Here is a 22954-nt window from a genome sequence, read left to right as displayed (position 1 = left end):
CTGGAGCCGCTACTGGAGCCGCTCCTGAAGCCGCTCCTGAAGCCGCTCCCGGAGCAGCTCCTGGAGCCGCTCCTGGAGCCGCTCCTGGAGCCGCTCCTGGAGCCTCTCCTGGAGCCCTCTGGAGCCGCTCCTGGAGCCGCTCCTGGAGCCGCCCCTGGAGCCGCCCCTGGAGCCGCCCCTGGAGCCGCTCCTGAAGCCGCTCCTGGAGCCGCTCCTGGAGCCGCTCCTGGAGCCGCTCCTGGAGCCGCCCCTGGAGCCGCCCCTGGAGTCGCCCATGGAGCCGCCCCTGGAGCCGCCCCTGGAGCCGCTCCTGGAGCCGCCCCTGGAGCCGCCCCTGGAGCCGCTCCTGGAGCCGCTCCTGGAGCCGCCCCTGGAGCCGCCCCTGGAGTCGCCCATGGAGCCGCCCATGGAGCCGCCCCTGGAGCCGCTCCTGGAGCCGCCCCTGGAGCCGCCCCTGGAGCCGCCCCTGGAGCCGCCCCTGGAGCCGCTCCTGGAGCCGCTCCTGGAGCCGCTCCTGGAGCCGCTCCCGGAGCCGCTCCTGGAGCTTCTGTGGGCTCTGACTTTAGAGAAGCTCCAGATCTCACACGTCAATGTTTACACTTACAGCTAGGGATGCACCGATACCGATACCAGCATCGGGCCGATACCACATGCTTGTACTCAAACTCGTACTCGTTCATGAGGTCCCGAAACCAGAAACCGATACCATTTGACGTGCGGAAAGCGCAGCTACGAGGCGCAGCTACGAGGCGCAGCTACGAGGCGCAGCTACGAGGCGCAGCTACGAGGCGCAGCTACGAGGCGCAGCTCTCAGCTGAGGAGAGAAGAAGAAACAAACTGGAGAATTGTTTAGTGTAAATACAATAATCCCTCTATACCAGGGGTGTCCAAACTTTTTTCATGGGGGGGCCGCATGTTGAAGAGCACACCGGGTGAAGGGCCGTAGATCGGTGATCAGTGCCGCGAAACCTTTGAATGGCAGAGGTTTTAATTGTGCCCCATACCTTTATTTATGCTTAAAATCTTCATATTCAGCTCAGTCTCACAATTAGTTAGTTAGAATTGTGTAGAATTATTACATTTCAAGTAAAAAGGACTATCTCTTTTGATGTGTACCGATCAGCAAGAAGGCCGAGGGCCACCAAAAATTTGTCTGAGGGCCGCATTTGGCCCCCGGGCCGCACTTTGAACACCCCTGGTTTAGTGTAAACACAATAATCCACATAGAGCTGACTTTATTACAGACTGCGCTCTCTAAACCAGAGTCTGAGCTGGATTTAACCAGAGCTAAATGTTGTTCGTGCTGCAGCGTCTGCAGTGTTTACAACATACAGGCTAACGTTGCTAACTCGCGGCTAACGGTTTTGGCCATTCTGACGCCGTTTTATGCCCAGGGGTTTATTCATCTGAAAAACTAACCCAGCGACTAAAAAGTCCTCAGAAAATCCAGATTACAGACATACAGCATGTTTATATTGAGGGAAAATGAGCTGCAGCAGAACAATGAAAACGCTGTAGCTACTCGCTAAGTTACTACAAACACACGAGAAAATCTACAGGAGCTGAAGTAAAGACGAAAAGAGACCATTTAAGTAACATCTCAATACTATTGTTACATAAAAACACATAAATGAATAAAGCTCAGGCATTGGGAGCTTTTGGACATGGGCTTTTCTGTCTATGATGGACAGAGACATAAAAATAAAATAAATAAATAAATGGCATCAGCACAATTCTAATATAACTGCTCTTAAATGTGTCGCCAACTTTACTTAAGGAAATGTACATGAGTAAATTAACTAATTACAAACTAATCTGCTGTGAAAAAAGTAAGAACGTTGAAGAAAATGCCTTGTACTCGTATCGGTATTCGGTATCGGCGAGTACTTAAATCAAAGTATCGGTTTTAGGAAAAGTGGTATCGGTGCCTCCCTAATTACAGCTCTTTATGTTTGACGCACTTCCACTGGTGTCCACAGGGCGGTGTCATTGCTCTGTCGAAGCTTAACCCCCGCCTGAACCGAGCACATTTTCAAAGCTTCTGAAGTGGAGAGCATCAGTCTACGGGCCAGAGAAGCAGCTCATTTGAAAGCTAAGACCTGCTGAACTGATCGTGACTGTTCTGTTGCGTCATCGCCGTGTTTTTGTCACGTTTTTGTCTGTTTTTTGTTGTGTTTTCCTCCTCGTTTGCTGCTGTTTTGTGTAAACTGGAGAACATGCTCTGGGTTCAGGTGGGGGTTCAGAGGTGGATCATCTCACACATCGCTCTGGTTTCTGTAGAAGTCTCTCTCTAACCTCCAGGTGGAACATGTAGGTGCATCGTGGTCAGAGGCTCGGGCAGCGGAGAACACGTCCTTCTGTTCGTACCAGAAAAGCGTTTTCTGTGCCGGACTTTCCCTCGTCGGCCGGGTTTAAATCTGGTTTAAATCTTTATCTGAGGCGAAAGACACTGAGAAGGTCAGGTGTTCGGAAGGTGGTGCTCGGATTTGGTTGTACAAGTCTTTATAACCTTTTGTATTTAAATGTTGTTTGAATAATGCTTTTTTTCTAAGTGTCGTAATAAACTTTTGTAACGCGACAGTTTTGATTCATTTCACTGAAGACTCCTCACTTTATAAGATGTTATAAGATGTTGATGAAGAAACCACAGAAATTAGATGGTTGGATAGATAGATAGATAGATAGATAGATAGATAGATAGATAGATAGATAGATAGATAGATAGATAGATAGATAGATAGATAGATAGATAGATAGATAGATAGATAAAAAAGGTAAAAAGAAAAAAACAATAATAATGAAACTCATGGATGGTGTCGGGGCTCTATGAATCACTGACATTAATCTCAGAGACCTGGGATGATTAGTTTTCAGGTTGAGCCCAGTTAAATGAAAAACTACTCGGGTTTGTGCAGATAAAGGCACAATGAGGACGGTTTCTGCCAGACAAACACATCAGATTAAGAGAACAGCTGCTACAAAGCCGACCCTCCAGAGGCTGCAGTTGTGCATAAACCTTCTATCCGGCCTCCCCTAAACTGTTCATTGAAGCTGAAGCAGAAACGGCTGCAGTGGCTCAGAAACACATGAAGACTCATTTTCAAACAGTCTTGTTCCCTGATGAGGCCGTGTGACCCTGGATGGTCAAATCAATGGAGTAGTGGACGGTTGGTGAATGGCCGAAATGTCCCAACAAGGCTGTGACGTCAGTTAGGAGGGGGCGGAGTCATGTTTTAGGCCAGAATCATGGTGAGAGAGCTGGTCGGCCCCTTTAGGATCCCTGAAGGTGTGAAAATGACCTTTGAAAAATATGTGAAGTTTCTGACTGACCACTGTCTTCTATGCTACAAAAAGAAGAGCCGTGTTTTCCCGAACAAGATCCTCTTCATCATGACAACGCACCATGTCCTGCTGTAAAGAAAACCTCTGCATCACTGGCTGCTCTGGGCAGAAAAGGAGAGAAACTCATGATGTGGACCCCCTCCTCCCCTGACCTCAACCCTATTGAGAACCTTTGGAGCCTCAAGCTAAACTTCTATGAGGGTGGGAGGCAGTTTTCATCCAAACAGCAGCTCTGGGAGGCTGTTCTGACATCCTGCAAAGAAATCCAAGCAGAAACTGTCCAAAAACTCACAAGTTTAATGGATTTAAGAATTTTGAAGCTGCTCAAAGAAGCTCCTATGGTAAAATATAACTTCACCTGTTAATATTTTTTTGATTGAAATATCTTCTGATTTCAGTAAATATGACCTCCTAATGCTACAAATACAACAAATGACCATTTTCAGTTAATTACAAGCTTTAAAATGTATTGAAACGATAAGTTGCATCATCATTTGGAACAGTGGATTTTGAGGTTTTTACTATATTTGTTTTTGAAAAAAATACTGTTTTCACTGGGAGATTTTTTCCACCATATTTAAATGATCCTCGACCAGTTAAAGACTTGAAAATTATGCTGACTCTCATTTGAGTTGACAATTTAGAAAATCTTAGAAAAATGTAATTTGCATAATAATTTGGAACACAGTGTACACAGACAGACAGACAGACAGACAGACAGACAGACAGACAGACAGACAGACAGACAGACAGACAGACAGACATCTGGACGGGTCAGGCACATCGTCTTTATTCAAACAGCAGACATATACAAAGTGCAGGGTGTAGTATTTACAGAGGGAGGCTCGTGCTGAGAGAGAAGACCCTGGACTTTGGGACAGTGTTTGTTTCATGTGGATCAGTCCAGCTGTGACAGAGACACGAGCCACAAACCCAGTGATTTAGCCTTTAGTATTTGATTCTCTCTAATCCACTCCCACGTTTCTAAAGCTTAGTGACCAGTGGGGACTCGCCTGGTGAGGTTCGTGTCGTCCTCAAAGTGGATCTGACCCCACGTTCTTCAGTCCAAAGGCAGTGACTTTATGGACGAGTTGACCTTCGACCTCAGAAATGAGACCCAGCGCGAGGCCGACCAAACCCAGACACATCTTGGCTGAGAGTACGAAGTCAGCACTGACGACCCGACAGTGACACAGGAGACAAGAACAATATGCAAAGTCTTTTAAAGCTTTCTATGTTACAGAGTCGTTTCCTCGTCGAAAACAAACCAGGACCAAGAACAAACCTGTTACTTTGAGCTGTTTTGTTTCAGCACTTCTCACGATTTCACCTGAAACATTTAGTTTCCTCAGGGTTAGTTTATCTTTGAAAGTGAACACATGACACATAAGGGAGGCTTAGATCTTTGTGGTTTTAAAGTTTGAAATAATGTAAATGTACGGGACGAGTTTATACAGGCTGTAGCAAGTTACATTTAATGCCTTTTTTTGTTGCTATTTGCTTTCTATGTATCCAAAAAATATCTAAACAGAAGAAAAAACTGTGCAGTTGATCATGTTTGGGATCCTAAATTTGACTTTTTCATTAAAAACAGGAAGTGAATAAACATTTAAGGCCTTCACTTTGGCACAATTAATGCAGAGACTATTGTTTTTTTAATGCCCCACTGAAACACTTTATAATAACCTCACCTTATTCAGCCTCAATAAATGATGCATTAACTCTTCAGTTCATCATAAACACTTCATTAGTGAAGTGTGACGAACACTGAAGAACTACTTTACAATGTAGTTATTAAAGTACTATAGTTCACGTACTTATGTGAACTATTCATTTTGTTAATTCATCATTTATTCAGGTTAAATCAGGTTTTGTTTGTTTACTTTATTGTCCCTGTAGGGCAGGGGGGGGGCGGGGGTCGGCAGGTTCGCTCGGTGGAGGGACAGTTTTCTTCATTGTCAAAAGACCAAGAGCCTCCGATTGAAGGATTTGAAGTAAAGCCTCACTTTCTCTTATGCCAGTGTTGTTTATCATTTACACTGTAACAATGTCCATTAGATAAATGACTTAAAATCACTTGAATAAAGGTTTTTTATGTTAAATTTATGTCGGTTTGAACTAATCTAAGATCAGATAAAAACAGCAATGCCAATGGAACAAACAGAAATCCCACTGGAAATCAGACAAATTAACTTTTACTGTAAAAAATATTTATTTTTCACTTGAAATTATACAGAATAATCTGAATTAAGAAAAAAACTTGTGCTTGTTCCATCGGCAAGAATAGGTTTGATCAAATCCACTCAATCTTTAGATTTAATCTCTTAATTCAAGTAGATTTAAGTCATTTCTTAGTATTCTTGGAGTTTTCTTTTAGGATTATGGTCTAAAAGCTGCTCTGCTGAGACATTTGAAGGAACTGACAGTATTTTTAACATTTCTAGAGTACTTTAACAGGCATTTCATCTCTGATTTGGGTCATAATATTTCTCAAAATCATCTCGAGGGCCAGAGTTTGATGATGGAGGGCCGGTTTTGGCCCCCGAGCCTGACGTTGCCGACCCTGCTGGAGGGAAACGTGTCGATGACACTGAGGCCCGTACGGGGCAGTGGGCGACGGCCGCGCCCGGAGACCCGTCTCCATGATGTGGAGCCAGGCTGATGGTCAGAATCACCTGCTGGAGGATTCACCTGTTGTACATGTTTTTAGTGGTAGGTGAAACCGGAGGAAACCTACGCAGACACGGGGAGAACATGCAGACTCCACAGAGAGGCCCCGTCCTGGTGGGAATCGAACCCGGGACCTTCCAGCTGTGAAGCGGAGGCGCTAACGGCTAACGAAGGTGTAGCTACTTTAAAGTGTTACCAAGGTGTGAAGAGACTGGATTGATTTGGATTTGAAACTGGCCTGGAGCTCCCCCTAAAGGCAGCTGTTGGAACGAGCGAATCTAGAAAGAAGACAAGCGTTCACTTTCAGACAGGAACATGCTCGTAAATCCCTGTCACCAGGATAAAGACACATGTGCAGTAGAAACGTCGAGCACAGTTTCCTGTTGGTTCAGATCCAGGAACAGAACGAGGGAAAACATGAAACTCCTGGTTTGTTTTCGACGACGGAACAACGTGTCCAGAAACAGTGAGACGTGAGATATACACGAGAAACAACCACAGCTTCTACAGCTCAGTCCTTCATAAAAAATATTCCTATTTACAAGAATCTGGCGCCTCCGTCACCGGGCGGCGCCAACAGCAGTTCCTTTAAGGCAGAATTTACAAGAACAAAGTTTAACTCACTGGAATCTTCTTTTCTCCATAAAACAACCCTTTAGTCTCATATGAACAAACTGCAGACGGAGCAACATCCGAGGCCCCGCCCCCTCTGGGTGAAAACGGCTCCTTTAAAACCTCCTGAGACCCACATGTGGGGACACTGCCCACGCCATCTTGTGGTGACATCATAACATTACACCAATGTCAGTGAGAAGAAAATCAGCAAAATCCTTCTACAGCAGTTCTCCAAAGAAAAATGATCCAGGTAAAAAATCTGTCCAAATGATCTGAATAAAAGACATTTATTTATGTCCAACACTGTCTCTTCGTCATGTGGGATTAAAATGTGACATATTTTAGTAATTGTAGCCGCTCGGACATCAGTGAATGTGAAGCGTTGGGACGATATAACGTTATTTATTCTGCCATGTGGTTAAACTCGGGACTATTTAGATGGATTTACAGTGTAAATATTTATTGTAAGTGGCACATTTGTATAGTCATGTTGTTGTAAATCTTATACTAAAATACTAAGTGGTATATTGTCGTAGAAATAAATGATATAGCTAGCGTGCTACATAGCTAGCCTATTTAGCCCAGCCTCTATGATAGCATCTGTCTCGGAAGTAGATTTTAGTTTATTTTTTGTATATTTTTATTTTGTTCACGATCCGATACTGATATTCGATACCGGAACACTACAAAAAGTAAATATCACGCATTTAAATGACTTAAATTGAGGAAATACATCTTGTTTTGAGCGGTTTTCACTCATTTAGACACTTTTCCTGATCGGACCCAGATTATTTTGCTTGTTTGAGGACATTTCAGACCAGTTCTAGGGTAAATATCGCTTGAAATAAGAAAGTAAAACTGCCAATGGGACAAGACCAGTTTTCTTACCCCATTGGCAAAGAAACGTACTTGAAAAAACGGTGAAATGTATCGAAACGAGTCAGAAACATCTCAGAACAAGTGAAATAATCCAGATCAAATGCCCGACTACATCTTAACTAGTCAAAATCACAAAAAATAGCTCAAACTGAGACTTCTAAACTCATCTAGTAAATTACTTTTTGCAGTGAACCGACACTGGAAAAAACACGATATTGGGTATTGGCTACAAATATCCGATACTGAACCGATACTGAACTCTCATCGCCTGAAAAACACAACTTTTACTAAATCTAAGTGAATATGAGCTGCAGATCATTCTGAAGCTCTGAACCTGGAGAATTCAACTGCAGAGTTAGTTTTAACCTCTTAACCTTCACTACACTGCAAAAAGTAATTAACTAGATCAGTATAAACATCTCACTTTGAGCAAAATGATCCAAATTTTAGTTGTTTTGACTGGTTAAATTGTTGTTGGGCATTTGTCCTGGATTATTTCACTTGTTCTGAGATGTTTCTGACTCGTTTCGATACATTTCGTCCTTATTTCAGGTCATTTTCTTTGCCAATGGGGAAAGAAAATTGGTCTTGTCTCATTGGTGATTTGACTTTCTTATTTCAAGCGAGATTTACCCTAGAACTGGTCTGAAATGTCCTCGAACAAGCAAAGTAAACTCAGTCCAATCAGGAAAAGTGTCTAAATGAGTGAAAACCGCTCAAAACAAGAAACATTTCCTCAATTCAAGTCATTTAAGCCAATGCTTGATAGTTACTTTTTGTAGTGCACTTATGATATTAGGCTGACATTTTGAATTTTGACTAATTAGGACCTTCTGGCCCTTAACAGCAAACGATATTTCATAAGGTTCTGATAGACCCACTGTCCTCACATACTTCCTGTACAACATCACATTTTAGTTCTTATACTTATTAGGTCCGACTTATCCCAAACAACAATTATAAAATGCACAACAGACAAACTCTCGGGTCTCAGGAGGTTAATTCTACAGCATTAAATCTTTTGTTGTTCTGGCGATAGATAGATCCATATCCGGGAGATTAACGGCTTTAGCGATACTTTGACTTTTCATCTTGACAAACACATAGGTTGTTTCTCTGAGAGCCTTTGTTTCACCTGAAGGGGGCGCTAACCTTCTCAGATGTTGCTCCCATCTTTACGTGAAATAAAACGGTAACACACATGAAAAGTCTATTTACTCTTGTGTTTTTTTTGGATAATAAATGACGTCTGCTATATCTGAGTGACCCCCACACTCGTCACTGACACTCAGGCCCCGCCCCCCTCCCCCCCCACTGCAGAAGTAAACATGTAGGTCTGACACAACAAGGCATCAAGGTACGAGAGGTCAGGACCGTCCCGGGACATCCAGGTGAAGAGGGGTGTGGCCTATCGTAGGACATCTGGGTGAAGAGGGGTGTGGCCTATCGTAGGACATCCAGGTGAAGAGGGGTGTGGCCTATCGAAGGACATCCGGGTGAAGAGGGGTGTGGCCTATCGGAGGACATCCAGGTGAAGAGGGGTGTGGCCTATCGGAGGACATCCGGGTGAAGAGGGGTGTGGCCTATCGGAGGACATCCGGGTGGAGAGGGGTGTGGCCTATCGGAGGACATCCAGGTGAAGAGGGGTGTGGCCTATCGTAGGACATCCAGGTGGAGAGGGGTGTGGCCTATCCCAGGATGTCCAGGTAAGGGGGTGTGGTCTACCCCAGGATGTCCAGGTAAGTGGGCGTGGTCTATCCCAGGATGTCCAGGTAAGTGGGTGTGGTCTATCCCAGGATGTCCAGGTAAGGGGGTGTGGCCTATCCCAGGATGTCCAGGTAAGGGGGTGTGGCCTATCCCAGGATGTCCAGGTAAGGGGGTGTGGTCTATCCCAGGATGTCCAGGTAAGTGGGTGTGGTCTATCCCAGGATGTCCAGGTAAGTGGGTGTGGTCTATCCCAGGATGTCCAGGTAAGGGGGTGTGGTCTATCCCAGGATGTCCAGGTAAACGGGGGTGTGGTCTATCCCAGGATGTCCAGGTAGACCAGGGGGTGTGGTCTATCCCAGGATGTCCAGGTAGACCGGGGGGTGTGGTCTATCCCAGGATGTCCAGGTAAGGGGGTGTGGTCTATCCCAGGATGTCCAGGTAAGGGGGTGTGGTCTATCCCAGGATGTCCAGGTAAGGGGGTGTGGTCTATCCCAGGATGTCCAGGTAAGGGGGTGTGGTCTATCCCAGGATGTCCAGGTAAGGGGGTGTGGTCTATCCCAGGATGTCCAGGTAAGTGGGTGTGGTCTATCCCAGGATGTCCAGGTAAGGGGGTGTGGTCTATCCCAGGATGTCCAGGTAAGGGGGTGTGGTCTATCCCAGGATGTCCAGGTAAGGGGGTGTGGCCTATCCCAGGATGTCCAGGTTAGGGGGGTGTGGTCTATCCCAGGATGTCCAGGTAAGGGGGTGTGGTCTATCCCAGGATGTCCAGGTAAGGGGGTGTGGTCTATCCCAGGATGTCCAGGTAAGGGGGTGTGGCCTATCCCAGGATGTCCAGGTAGACCGGGGGGTTCTTGACCAGGGCGAGCAGGCGGCTGTGGATGTCCTTGATGACCATCCTCTGCTGGGGCTCGCGGTGCCAGCAGCCCTGCATCAGGGCGTACACCTCTTTGGGACAGGTGCGCGGTCGCTCCAGCTCACGCCCCTGTGTGATGCATTCAATGGCCTGTGGGAGAAACAGACAATCAGAAAGAAAGATTACCGTAAATGCTCTAATATCGGCCGGGGCCTTTATTTACTCCAGGGCATCAGGACCAGGCCTTTATTGGAACCAGGCCACAGTTAGAGACAGGCCTTTATTTCTATTTGAGCAAAACTGACGACCAGGAAAATGAAGAAAAACGAGATTTGTGTCCATTTGGACCTAAAATATTAGGTTCATTTATTAATTAACATTTCAAACCCTCTCCCAGCGGCTGGAACATTGACGCCTTTTATTTTGTCGGGACAACAGGAAGTGTTTCGTTGCTGTTAGCGGAGCTTTGACATCAGTGTCACTGCAGGTTTCTGTTTCGTTTTTACCGGACCGGATTATTTGTTGTTATCTTGTGTAAAAGGCGAGTTTAGACGGAGCGTTTGTGTTTGTGATCGATCATGAGACTGACCCGAGAGAAGACGAGACGCTCGCGCTGATGGGAGGAGTTATTTTGAGGCGTGGGACTGACCTGCACACGGAGCAGCTGGACGTGCTTTGAAGACGCGATGGAGACTTTATTAAAACGACATTTGTTGCCCTGTTTCCAAATATAGATACGCTGGGATCAGCTCCTCCGCAGCGTCCCCCCTCGGCCCGGGTTCCCGTTTGTTACTTCCTGCACGTGAGTTTTCATTTACACCAGTATGAGACAAATTCCTAACATGGGGAATATTTCTACTGCTATAGTTTCTAATAAAAGCCCCGGCCTGTTTTAGAGACCGGCTTTAATTTGCCTCCGCCAGCCGCGAACCCGGCCTCTGTCGGAGACCCGGCCTCTAATGGAATACAGGCCAGTATTAGAGAATTTACGTTTTTTCCCCCTCATTTTTCTCATTGAAGACGCCTTAAAGGAACTAGATGCAAGTTAACCATTTTATTCTCACTTCTGCCACTTCAGGTCATACGTGTAACTGCACCTTCTATATTGAGCTCATGCATGACGGTACTTCTGACCCGAAGTAACACCTTTTAAAGTGACAGTGCAGGATTTTAGAGGCAGTTGTGGTGAACAGGACTGAGCTCATTGTACACATGAGGACATGGAGGAACATGTGGGGGGAGGAAAATACTTCATTTTAGCATTTTTAAACTCTGTGTAGTCCCTTTAAAGAGTGGGATGAAAACAGCCCTGTGTATTTTTCTATATCTGTTTCTCATAAGTTACACGCTCCTCTTTTCCTCTTTTTGATACTTACCACCTCTGAAAACGGCCTCTACACATTATTTAGATGCATAAAACACCTTATTCTATATGAAAACATAAAGGACAACAAATCTTTTCTTTTCTTAACTCCGGCCTTATTTCTCTAGCTCAACTTTACCCAAGTTCATAAGCCTCTAGGCCAAGGTAACGCCTCATTTGAAAGCTAAGACAACAACTGCAAAAGTCATTTAAATTGATCTTTTTCTTCCCAATGTTGCAGCGTTGTCACTTGTTTTTTTGTCATGTTTTCATCACTTTTCTGTTGCTTTTTTGGCCATTTTGTCGCTTTTTCGTTGCTTTTTTGTCATGTTTTTGCTGCTCTTTTGTTGCATTTTATCCTTGTTTTTGTCTCATTTTTGTCAGTGATTTAACCTTTGATTTAACCTTTCTCCTCTAAAGCAACAATAAAAACATCCAAAAGGGGCTCCGAGGTCTCTCCCTCCGGGGTCTCTCCCTCCGGGGCCTCTCCCTCCGGGGTCTCTCCACCTCTCCCTCCGGGGCCTCTCCCCCTGGGGCCTCTCCTTCCGGGGTCTCTCCACCTCTCCCTCCGGGGCCTCTCCCCCTGGGGCCTCTCCTTCCGGGGTCTCTCCACCTCTCCCTCCGGGGCCTCTCCCCCTGGGGCCTCTCCTTCCGGGGTCTCTCCACCTCTCCCTCCGGGGCCTCTCCCTCCGGGGTCTCTCCCTCCTGGGTCTCTCCCCCCGGGGCCTCTCCCTCTGGTGTCTCTCCCTCCGGGGTCTCTCCCCCTGGAGCCTCTCCCTCCCGGGTCTCTCCCTCCGGGGTCTCTCCCTCCGGGGTCTCTCCCTCTGGAGCCTCTCCCTCCGGGGCCTCTCCCTCCGGGGTCTCTCCCTCCGGGGTCTCTCCCTCCGGGGTCTCTCCCTCTGGAGCCTCTCCCTCCGGGGCCTCTCCCTCCGGGGTCTCTCCCTCTGGTGTCTCTCCCTCCGGGGTCTCTCCCCCTGGAGCCTCTCCCTCCCGGGTCTCTCCCTCCGGGGTCTCTCCCTCCGGGGTCTCTCCCTCTGGAGCCTCTCCCTCCGGGGCCTCTCCCTCCCGGGTCTCTCCCTCCGGGGTCTCTCCCTCCGGGGTCTCTCCCTCTGGAGCCTCTCCCTCCGGGGTCTCTCCCTCTGGAGCCTCTCCCTCCGGGGCCTCTCCCTCCGGGGTCTCTCCCTCCGGGGCCTCTCTCCCTCCGGGGCCTCTCCCTCCAGGGCCTCCCCCCCCTCAGGCCGGACCAGACAGACCGGTCCGGGGCCCGAGGAGCAGCTCAGCGAGGCCCAAACGGATTAGGATTGAGCGGAGGGAACGTGATCCACCGGCTCCGGGCGCTGAGAGCGTCTGTGGTCACGCTGGAGTCCCGCGGCGTCGAGGGCGGGGCTTTAAAAGGCCTGACCCGCCGCCATAATTACTACCAACGCATCGATCCGGAGGAGCAGCAAAAACATCTGCGTCTCCGGAGCGTAAACACTGGACTTCAGACATTACAGAAGAAAACACTTTAGACACGGGTTACGACTCACAATAAGGCTTTAAAAAGAGATCACAAATATCTGACATTTAATCTGTTCACTTTAAAATACAGTTTGAGAGTCTTCATGTTTTTTCCACTAAACACAGTGTTTTCTATTGTGCCTAATCCATTCTCGCTTTTGAACCAATAATATTAATTCTCATTCATCCTGGCCACATGTCCATTCTGGAAGAGAGAAGGGCCACCAGTCCCGCCTCAACCGAGCTTTACCCAAATCTAAAAGCTAAAAAGAAATAATAGCGAGAAAAGGAGGATGAAGGAGCGCTCACGCCTCACAGCAAGAAGGTCCCGGGTTCGATTCCCACCCAGTGTTAATTTCGTCGACTAAAATATTTAGTCTTAATTTTAGTCAAAGTGATCTTTTTGTGACTAAAATTGGACTAAAACTAAATTAAAAGTTTCTCATGAGACTAAAACTGTGACTAAAATGTCCAGATATTTTAGTCGACTAAAATAAGACTAAATAAAAATGAAAAGGTTCTATTGAGCGTCTGAAAGAGCCTCAGATCATGTAAATCCTCTGTTAAAGGATCAGCTCTGAGCTTTGTTCATGTGGAGCAGAAACATGAAGCAGAGGAACAACATTAAATATGATTATAATGAATATTATCAATGCAAAGTCGACTCAATTAGTCTTAAATTTAGTCGACTAAAACTAGACTAAAATTGAAGATATTTTTTTGACTAAAACTAGACTAAAATTGAAGATATTTTTTTGACTAAAACTAGACTAAAATCGAATTACATTTTCGTCAATAGACTAAGACTAAAAGTAAATTAAAATATGTTGTCAAAATTAACACTGTTCCCACCTGGACGGGGCCTTTCTGTGTGGGGTTTGCATGTTCTCCCCGTGTCTGTGTTGGTTTCCTCCAGGTACTCCGGTTTCCCCAACCACTAAAAACATGTACAATAGATTCCCAACTGGGGCCAGGAGATTCTTAATCTCAGTGGTACGATCCTGGTTAAATAAAGGTCAATAAATGAGTTGCCAGAGTTAGAGCTTAGAGGAGATAATGAGAAAATGAATGTTGTTTTGAGCAGTTTTAACTCATTTTGTTTGTTTCCCCATTTTTGGAAACGTTCTGATCAAATAATGTTAAACTTGTGTGTTTTTCTGGATTAAAAATGTCTTTCTTTCTCGTCCAAAGAGCAGCTTCAGTAACAAGAGACTGAGAGGCTCTGGAGCTCGGGCCGAGCGGCAGCAGATGAGAGGAGGGAGGGTTGAGTTTCACAAATCAATGCCGGCTTCTTGAAAAGGAATCTAATGAAGGATCAATTTGCATAAGTCGATAAATTCATGAGAGGGTTTTTCGCAGAGGCACTTTATTACGCTCTCCTCCCTTTGTGGACGAGTGTTTCATAAATCCTATACCGGCTCCAGACAAACGGTTAGAAATACACACAAGTCTCGGACCACGGTTTAGAATATAGATACAAAACACGACAAATGGTTTTATTTTGTGACATCGTAGTTACTGACAAAAGAGCATTTTGTTTTTGAATAAGCCAGTTATGAGAAAGGCTGGTTACTCTTACTTTTCTCGATACCTACACTAAAATATTTGTCATGTAGAGCTGCTCGATTATTGAAAAAATAATAATCATGATTATTTTAGTCATAATAAGCTGAGCATGTGTGGGTAAATCAGGCTCCTAATGTCGGCCCAAACAAACCACTCGCTATTGAAATGTGTGAGCGAGTCCAGGAGGCGGAGCCTGAACTCTGAAGTGTATGAGCCATAACCGTGACCCATGAGGCTCACGGGCATTGGTCTAACCTCTTAACTCCCGCCTGAACCGAGAGCATTTCCTCCAGTTCAGCTTTACCCAAATCCTGTAGGCCAGTGTAACGCCTCATTTTAAAGCTAAGATCTACAAAACTAAATTGATCTTTTTCCTCACATCATCAGATTTTTTTTCCATCACTTTTTCGATGTTTTTGGTCCATTTTTTTGTCACTTTTTTCCTCAATTTTTTCTCAATTTTTCCTCAATTTTTTTTCACTTTTTTGTCATTTTTTTGTCAATTTTTCGTCAATTTTCTTTTTCGATTTTTCGTCAATTTTTTTCCCTTTTTTTGTCAATTTTTTGTCACTTTTTTGTCATTTTTTTCTCAATTTTTCATCATTTTTTTTTCACTTTTTTGTCAATTTTTTTTCACTTTTTTGTCATTTTTTTGTCATTTTTTTGTCAATTTTTCGTCAATTTTTTTCCGATTTTTCGTCAATATTTTTTCCCTTTTTTTGTCAATTTTTTGTCCATTTTTTCTCAATTTTTCATCAATTTTTTTTCACTTTTGTGTCAAATTTTTGTCACTTTTTTGTCAAATTTTTGTCAATATTTCGTCAATTTTTCGTCAATTTTTCGTCAATTTTTCTCACTTTTTTCTCACTTTTTTCTCACTTTTTTCTCACTTTTTTCTCACTTTTTTCACATTTTCATCCTTGTTTTTGTCTCAGATTTGTTGCTATTTTCACACCTTTTTTCCAAAAGCTTTTAGATTGGGGCAAAGCTGGAGAAAATGTGCTCGGTTCAGGTGGGACTTAAGGGGGCTAAAAGTCTCTCTGAAAAAACTCATTCCGGGCACTAGGGGGCAGCTTGTCTGCACATGCGCCCTGTGGACGTTCCTCCCGTCTTTAGACTCTGATGTGAAAGGTGAAGGTGATCTTTGCTGTGTCAGGGCGGATGTAGATGTGGTAAGTCTGTAGTTCCGTCACACGCTCACCTCACTGTTGGACAGCTGGTACCAGGGCTGTTTGCCGTAGGTGAAGATCTCCCACAGGACCACCCCGAAACTCCAGATGTCGCTCTCCGTGGTGAACTTCCTGTACATGATGCTCTCGGGCGGCATCCAGCGAATGGGCAGCATGGTCCTGCCTCCCACCTGGAGCAACAACAGACCAGAGAGTCAGAGTCACAGACCAGAGAGAGTCAGACTGAAGGACATCAGACCAGAGAGAGTCAGACTGAAGGACATCAGACCAGAGAGAGTCAGAGTGAAGGACAACAGACCAGAGAGAGTCAGACTGAAGGACATCAGACCAGAGAGAGTCAGACTGAAGGACATCAGACCAGAGAGAGTCAGACTGAAGGACAACAGACCAGAGAGTCAGAGTCACAGACCAGAGAGAGTCAGACTGAAGGACAACAGACCAGAGAGAGTCAGACTGAAGGACATCAGACCAGAGAGAGTCAGACTGAAGGACATCAGACCAGAGAGTCAGAGTCACAGACCAGAGAGAGTCAGACTGAAGGAAAACAGACCAGAGAGAGTCAGACTGAAGGACAACAGACCAGAGAGAGTCAGACTGAAGGACATCAGACCAGAGAGTCAGAGTCACAGACCAGAGAGAGTCAGACTGAAGGAAAACAGACCAGAGAGAGTCAGACTGAAGGACAACAGACCAGAGAGAGTCAGACTGAAGGACATCAGACCAGAGTCAGACTGAAGGACAACAGACCAGAGAGAGTCAGACTGAAGGACATCAGACCAGAGAGTCAGAGTCACAGACCAGAGAGAGTCAGACTGAAGGACATCAGACCAGAGAGAGTCAGACTGAAGGACATCAGACCAGAGAGAGTCAGACTGAAGGACATCAGACCAGAGAGAGTCAGACTGAAGGACATCAGACCAGAGAGAGTCAGAGTCACAGACCAGAGAGTCAGAGTGAAGGACAACAGACCAGAGAGAGTCAGACTGAAGGACATCAGACAAGAGAGTCAGACTGAAGGACAACAGACCAGAGAGAGTCAGACTGAAGGACATCAGACCAGAGAGAGTCAGAGTCACAGACCAGAGAGTCAGAGTGAAGGACAACAGACCAGAGAGAGTCAGACTGAAGGACATCAGACAAGAGAGTCAGACTGAAGGACAACAGACCAGAGAGTCAGACTGAAGGACATCAGACCAGAGAGAGTCAGACTGAAGGACATCAGACAAGAGAGTCAGACTGAAGGACAACAGACCAGAGAGAGTCAGACTGAAGGACAACAGACCAGAGAGAGTCAGACTGAAGGACATCAGACCAGAGAGTCAGACTGAAGGACAACAGACCAGAGAGAGTCAGACTGAAGGACATCAGACCAGAGAGAGTCAGACTGAAGGACAACAGACCAGAGAGTCAGACTGAAGGACAACAGACCAGAGAGAGTCAGACTGAAGGACAACAGACCAGAGAGTCAGACTGAAGGACATCAGACCAGAGAGAGTCAGACTGAAGGACATCAGACCAGAGAGAGTCAGACTGAAGGACAACAGACCAGAGAGTCAGACTGAAGGACAACAGACCAGAGAGAGTCAGACTGAAGGACATCAGACCAGAGAGAGTCAGACTGAAGGACATCAGACCAGAGAGAGTCAGACTGAAGGACAACAGACCAGAGAGAGTCAGACTGAAGGACAACAGACCAGAGAGAGTCAGACTGAAGGACATCAGACCAGAGAGAGTCAGACTGAAGGACATCAGACCAGAGAGTCAGACTGAAGGACATCAGACCAGAGAGTCAGACTGAAGGACATCAGACCAGAGAGAGTCAGACTGAAGGACATCAGACCAGAGAGTCAGACTGAAGGACATCAGACCAGAGAGTCAGACTGAAGGACAACAGAGAGAGTCAGACTGAAGGACATCAGACCAGAGAGAGTCAGACTGAAGGACATCAGACCAGAGAGAGTCAGACTGAAGGACATCAGACCAGAGAGTCAGACTGAAGGACATCAGACCAGAGAGTCAGACTGAAGGACAACAGAGAGAGTCAGACTGAAGGACATCAGACCAGAGAGAGTCAGACTGAAGGACATCAGACCAGAGAGAGTCAGAGTGAAGGACAACAGACCAGAGAGAGTCAGACTGAAGGACAACAGAGAGAGTCAGACTGAAGGACAACAGAACAGAGAGAGTCAGACTGAAGGACAACAGACCAGAGAGAGTCAGACTGAAGGACAACAGAGAGAGTCAGACTGAAGGACAACAGAACAGAGAGAGTCAGACTGAAGGACATCAGACCAGAGAGTCAGACTGAAGGACATCAGACCAGAGAGTCAGACTGAAGGACAACAGAGAGAGTCAGACTGAAGGACATCAGACCAGAGAGTCAGACTGAAGGACAACAGAGAGAGTCAGACTGAAGGACAACAGAACAGAGAGAGTCAGAGTGAAGGACATCAGACCAGAGAGAGTCAGACTGAAGGACAACAGACCAGAGAGAGTCAGACTGAAGGACAACAGACCAGAGAGAGTCAGACTGAAGGACATCAGACCAGAGAGTCAGACTGAAGGACAACAGACCAGAGAGAGTCAGAGTCAGACTGGGCGCTGAAGGGACTGACCCGGTAGTAGTCGGTGCTGTAGATGTCCCGGGACATGCCGAAGTCTCCGATCTTCACCACCAGCCCCTCGCCCACCAGGCAGTTGCGCGTGGCCAGGTCGCGGTGGACGAAGTGCAGCGAGGCCAGGTACACCATCCCCGAGGCGATCTGCGCCGCGATGTGCAGCATCTGAGGCACCGTCAGCTGCCCCAGGGCCGGCATCTTCGACTCGTCCAGCATCCGAGCGTCCGGCCCGTGGGCGCTGGAACCAGAGGATTTAAACACCGGGTCAGCAGAGGGAGGCGACCAATCTGAATGTTTGAATTATTGTGAGTAAAAGTAATGCGAAATGAGAAGAGAAACAAAAAATTCCATCTACATTTTCCTATTTTTAGGGGTTGTTTTCATTTCAAATCTTCAAAAAGCCTGTTATCTTTTATCTTCATTCATTCTTTATCACTTTCAGGGTTCATTTTGTCAGACACTTGGGTTAGAGATGTTGAAATCTGTACCTTTACATGTTTCAGCGCCCTCTGCAGGCCGTCATCAGAAGAGGTGTCACTTATCAGTTGCTCTTCCGAGGCGTGACCAGTGTGGTGGTCCCAACAGGTCCTTCACACTGGCCACGCCGCCCTGAATCCACCGGGCGGCAGGGGGAGGAGGGTGTCCCAGGTGTGGAACAGGAGAAGCCCTCCCTCGTCACGGTTGATGGTATCAGTGCTCCGTTTCCTAATTTCTATAGTTTCTTTTATCCAGCTTCTTTGTGTTTATATTGTGGTATATGGTAAAGTGATTATATTCTTGTATTCACCGGCTGCTTTTCTCTTATGTCTTGCTCTTGGTTGTTTTCCTTTGTTGCAGACTTGCTGTTTTCCTTTGTTTATAGCCCATCTTGGGTATTGGCATTGTGTGTGTGAATTGAATGCTACCTGTACTGTCTATTGTGTTGAGATGGTCCGGGAGGGGGCGTGGCCAGTGTGACGGACCTGTCGGGACCGCCACACTGGTCACGCCGCGGAAGTAAGAGCAGCTGATAAGTGACACCTCTTCTGATGACGGCCTGCAGAGGGCGCTGAAACATGTAAAGGGAAAGATTTCAACATCTCTAACCCAAGTGTCTGACAAAATGAACCCTGAAAGCGATGCTGTAACACAAGAAAACACAATGAACCAGGTTTATTCTTTATTACTGTTTACTAGGGCTGGATGCCGTGTCTTTCGATACAGATACTTTAGCAATACTTTTGGTTTTTGATACCTACACCTGAACAACACTGTTTCCGATGCTAAATATATGTGGTCTAGAAGCAGAAAACAGAACAATAAAGTGTGTTTTGTAATATTGGGTTCATCTCCAGTGTTAAGAAATGTGTGAAAAATTTGGAGAAATTGTGGCAAAAGTAATTAAAATGAAGAAATAAAAAATAAAAAAGTAAATGGGAGAAATGGGGTGAATATCATTTATTGAGCTTCCATTAGCAAAATCTAAAGGAGGCACAAATACACTGCAGCTCGTGTGGCGAGATTGTGGGTCACCATGAGCAAAAATGTCACAATAATTGACAAAAATTTGACAAAAAATGACAAAAATGGATAAAAAATTTACGAAAAATGACAAAAAAATGACAAAAAGGTGAGAAAAAAAATGACAAAAAAATTGATTAAAAAAATTGACGAAAAAATGTGATGAAAAAATTACTAAAAATGACAAAAATGGACAAAAAATATTACAAAAAAATGATAAAAAATTCATAAAAAATTCATTAAAAATTCATAAAAAATTGACGAAAAAATTACAAAAATGTGACAAAATTGTGACAAAAAATGACAAAAAATCGATTAAAAAAATTGAAGAAAAAATGTGATGAAAAAATTACTAAAAAAATGACAACATTTGACAAAAAATGATTAAAAAAATCATTAAAAATTGATAAAAAAAATTACGAAATTTGACCAAAAAATTACAAAAATGTGATAAGAAATGACAAAAAAATGACAAAAAAGTTACATAAATGAGTTGAATCGACCCAACAAAAAAATGATGGAAAAAAAATCTGACGAGTCCTAGAATTCTTCTGATGAACCTACGACGAGCTTTAAGAACCGCAGTAATTGTAAAATCCGTTAATCTTGACGTCCCAAGTTAAAAGAGGGATTGAAGAAAAACAGCAGCCAGGTCTAAACCCCAGAGTGTCCACACAGAGTGACCATCTGTCCCTCTTTGGCCACACCTTTGTCCCCCGTCCCAATTTAGATCATGTCCCACTTTTCCAGTGTCTCATTCTCTGACAATAACGAGATTCTGGATCTTTTTTACGCCACGACTTCATTAAAAAGTACAAAGAGTTCTGGCGCAAAATTCATTCCACTGCATGTTTTTCTTTATTATTGTGCTTCAAAATATCCAAATGATAACTGGGCTTTAAAACAGCATGAGGTGGATCGGCCGCCACAGAGTCCAGGTTTTTTGTGCAGTGGTCACATTCTCCCATCATCAATACAAGATGAATGCAACACTGGATCTGGGAAAGCCACCAAAGCTAAAGGTGGAAAAGGCAAATATTAGAGAGTTTTTTTTGGCCCATTTTCTCCAGGATTTGACTCTGCCCTTTTATAAACGAGTGTGAAGTTTGTGAGCGCCGTGAGCACAGAGGGAAACTAACACTGTCAATAGTCGGTGTTTATTTCTCCACTGCTTACACTCCGGCAGCTGTGAGACAATTTAATCTGCGCCTAAACGGATCAGCTCCGCAGTGAGAGGGTCGAGTCCATTTGAGGCGCTCAGGCTCCCGTAATGAACCGGGAAGAGGCTCATGATCCTCCCACAGAGAACCGGGATAATGAGGTTTGGAGGCGCAGGACAAAGTGCCCGCGATCATCGCCTCCCACTCACGGCCCGAGTCTGCAACATGTCCAACACGGCCCCGCCCACAGCGCCAGCAAGGCCCCGCCCCCTCCAGACTCCAGACCCACAGCACCAGGGCTCGAAGGGAAACAAACCTCAGTGCTGCAGTCATTCACATCATTTATATCAGTTTATTTTCAGAGATTTCTTTGAGAGACCAAGAGCCGAACTTGTCACCCTCGATCCTGTGAAGACACAAAGGCCCCGCCCACTCGCAGATCCAGGGGCGGGAGTTTATTGTGATTAATAATGATGTGAGCGTTATTTTTAATCATAATAAACTATAACTCTATACCTGGTCTTTCTCTCTTTTTTTCTTTTTTTTTTTTTTACATTTTTATTAGATGGAATGGTTCTGCTCCTCACAAAGATTGAAATCAATGTATATCAAATACAGACAGAATTGGATTTTTTTTCATTTTTTCCTCACGTCATTACATTTTTTTTCCATCATTTTTTTGTTGGGTATTCAACTCATTTTTGTCATTTTTTGTCACATTTTATTTTCTTTTTTTTGGTCAAATTTTTGCCATTTTTTGTCACATTTTTATCACATTTTTGTAATTTTTTTGTCAATTTCTTGTGACATTTTTGTGACATTTTTGCCACTTTTTCATCAATTTTTCTTCACTTTTTTGTCCATGTTTTGTCACTTTTTTGTCACATTTCCAGCATTGTTTTCGTCTCAGTTTTGTTACTACACAGCTACTTACTCACAGCTTTTTTCCAGAAGCTTTTGGATTGGGGTAAAGCCAAACTGGAGAAAATGTGCTCGGTTCAGGTGGGAGTTAAGGGGTTAATGCTGGGGTTGCTCGCTTTAACCCCTTAACTCCCGCCTGAACCGAGCACATTTTCTCCAGTTTGGCTTTACCCCAATCCAAAAGCTTCTGGAAAAAAGCTGTGAAAATAGCGACAAAACTGAGACGAAAACAATGATGGAAATGTTACAAAAATGTGACAAAAATTTGACAAAAAAATGACAAAAAATTGATAAAAAAATTGACGAAAAAATGTGATGAAAAAATGACAAAAAATGACAAAAATTGACCAAAAATGGATAAAAAATGGATAAAAAAATGATAAAAATTCATTAAAAAATCATAAAAAATTGACGAAAAAATTACAACAAAAATGACAAAAATGTGACAAAAAATGACAAAAAATTGATAAAAAATGGACGAAAAAATTGACGAAAAATTGATAAAAAAATTGATTAAAAAATAGATAAAAAATTGATAAAAAATGCTTAAAAAATGCATAAAAAATTGACGAAAATGACAAAAAATTTTACTAAAATGTGACAAAATTGTGACAAAAATGTGACAAAAAATGACAAAAAATTTATAAAAAATTGACGAAAAAAATGACGAAAAAATGTCAAAAAAGTGACAAAAAGTTGATAAAAAATAAATTGAAGAAAAAATGTGATGAAAAAATTACTAAAAATTATAAAACATTCATTAAAAATTGATAAAAAATTAGCAAAAAAATTTGACAAAATTTGACAAAAAAATTACAAAAAAGTTAGATAAATGAGTTGAATACCCAACAAAAAAATGATGGAAAAAAAATCTGACGACGTGAGGAAAAAGATCCTCTCGGTTCAGGCGGGAGTTAAGAGGTTAAACAGCTCATCGTGCTGCGTTTGTCACATTCCCTGTTCACTGATTGGTTTTCTGTGCGTGTTCGGCCCTTTCATTCTCCAACTGCAGACACTTCATCGCAGTAACGTGACCTTTGTACCGTGACCTTTGTAGCGTGACCTCTGTA

The 22954-nt window shown here is 44.4% G+C and overlaps 1 protein-coding gene across 1 annotated transcript in view; it reads right to left on the bottom strand.

Annotated features, from left to right (window-relative positions):
- Window positions 1–10030: 10030 nt before the first annotated feature.
- ntrk1 (neurotrophic tyrosine kinase, receptor, type 1) overlaps window positions 10031–22954 on the bottom strand; it is a gene marked incomplete at its 3' end in the record, with an annotated part of 45218 nt that continues 32294 nt past the window's right edge. The window contains exons 14-16 of the mRNA XM_079569420.1: window positions 18301–18541; window positions 15697–15855; window positions 10031–10216 (exon numbers count right to left, since the gene is read on the bottom strand). Of these exons, the coding sequence (XP_079425546.1) occupies window positions 10031–10216; window positions 15697–15855; window positions 18301–18541 (586 nt within the window). The remainder of the gene's footprint in view (window positions 10217–15696; window positions 15856–18300; window positions 18542–22954) is intronic.

The sequence above is a fragment of the Gobius niger genome, assembly GCF_951799975.1.
Source record: "Gobius niger genome assembly, chromosome: 13".
NCBI lineage: Eukaryota > Metazoa > Chordata > Actinopteri > Gobiiformes > Gobiidae > Gobius > Gobius niger.
Note: the sequence above shows the minus strand (reverse complement) of the source record. Positions and strands in the feature narration are given on the sequence as shown.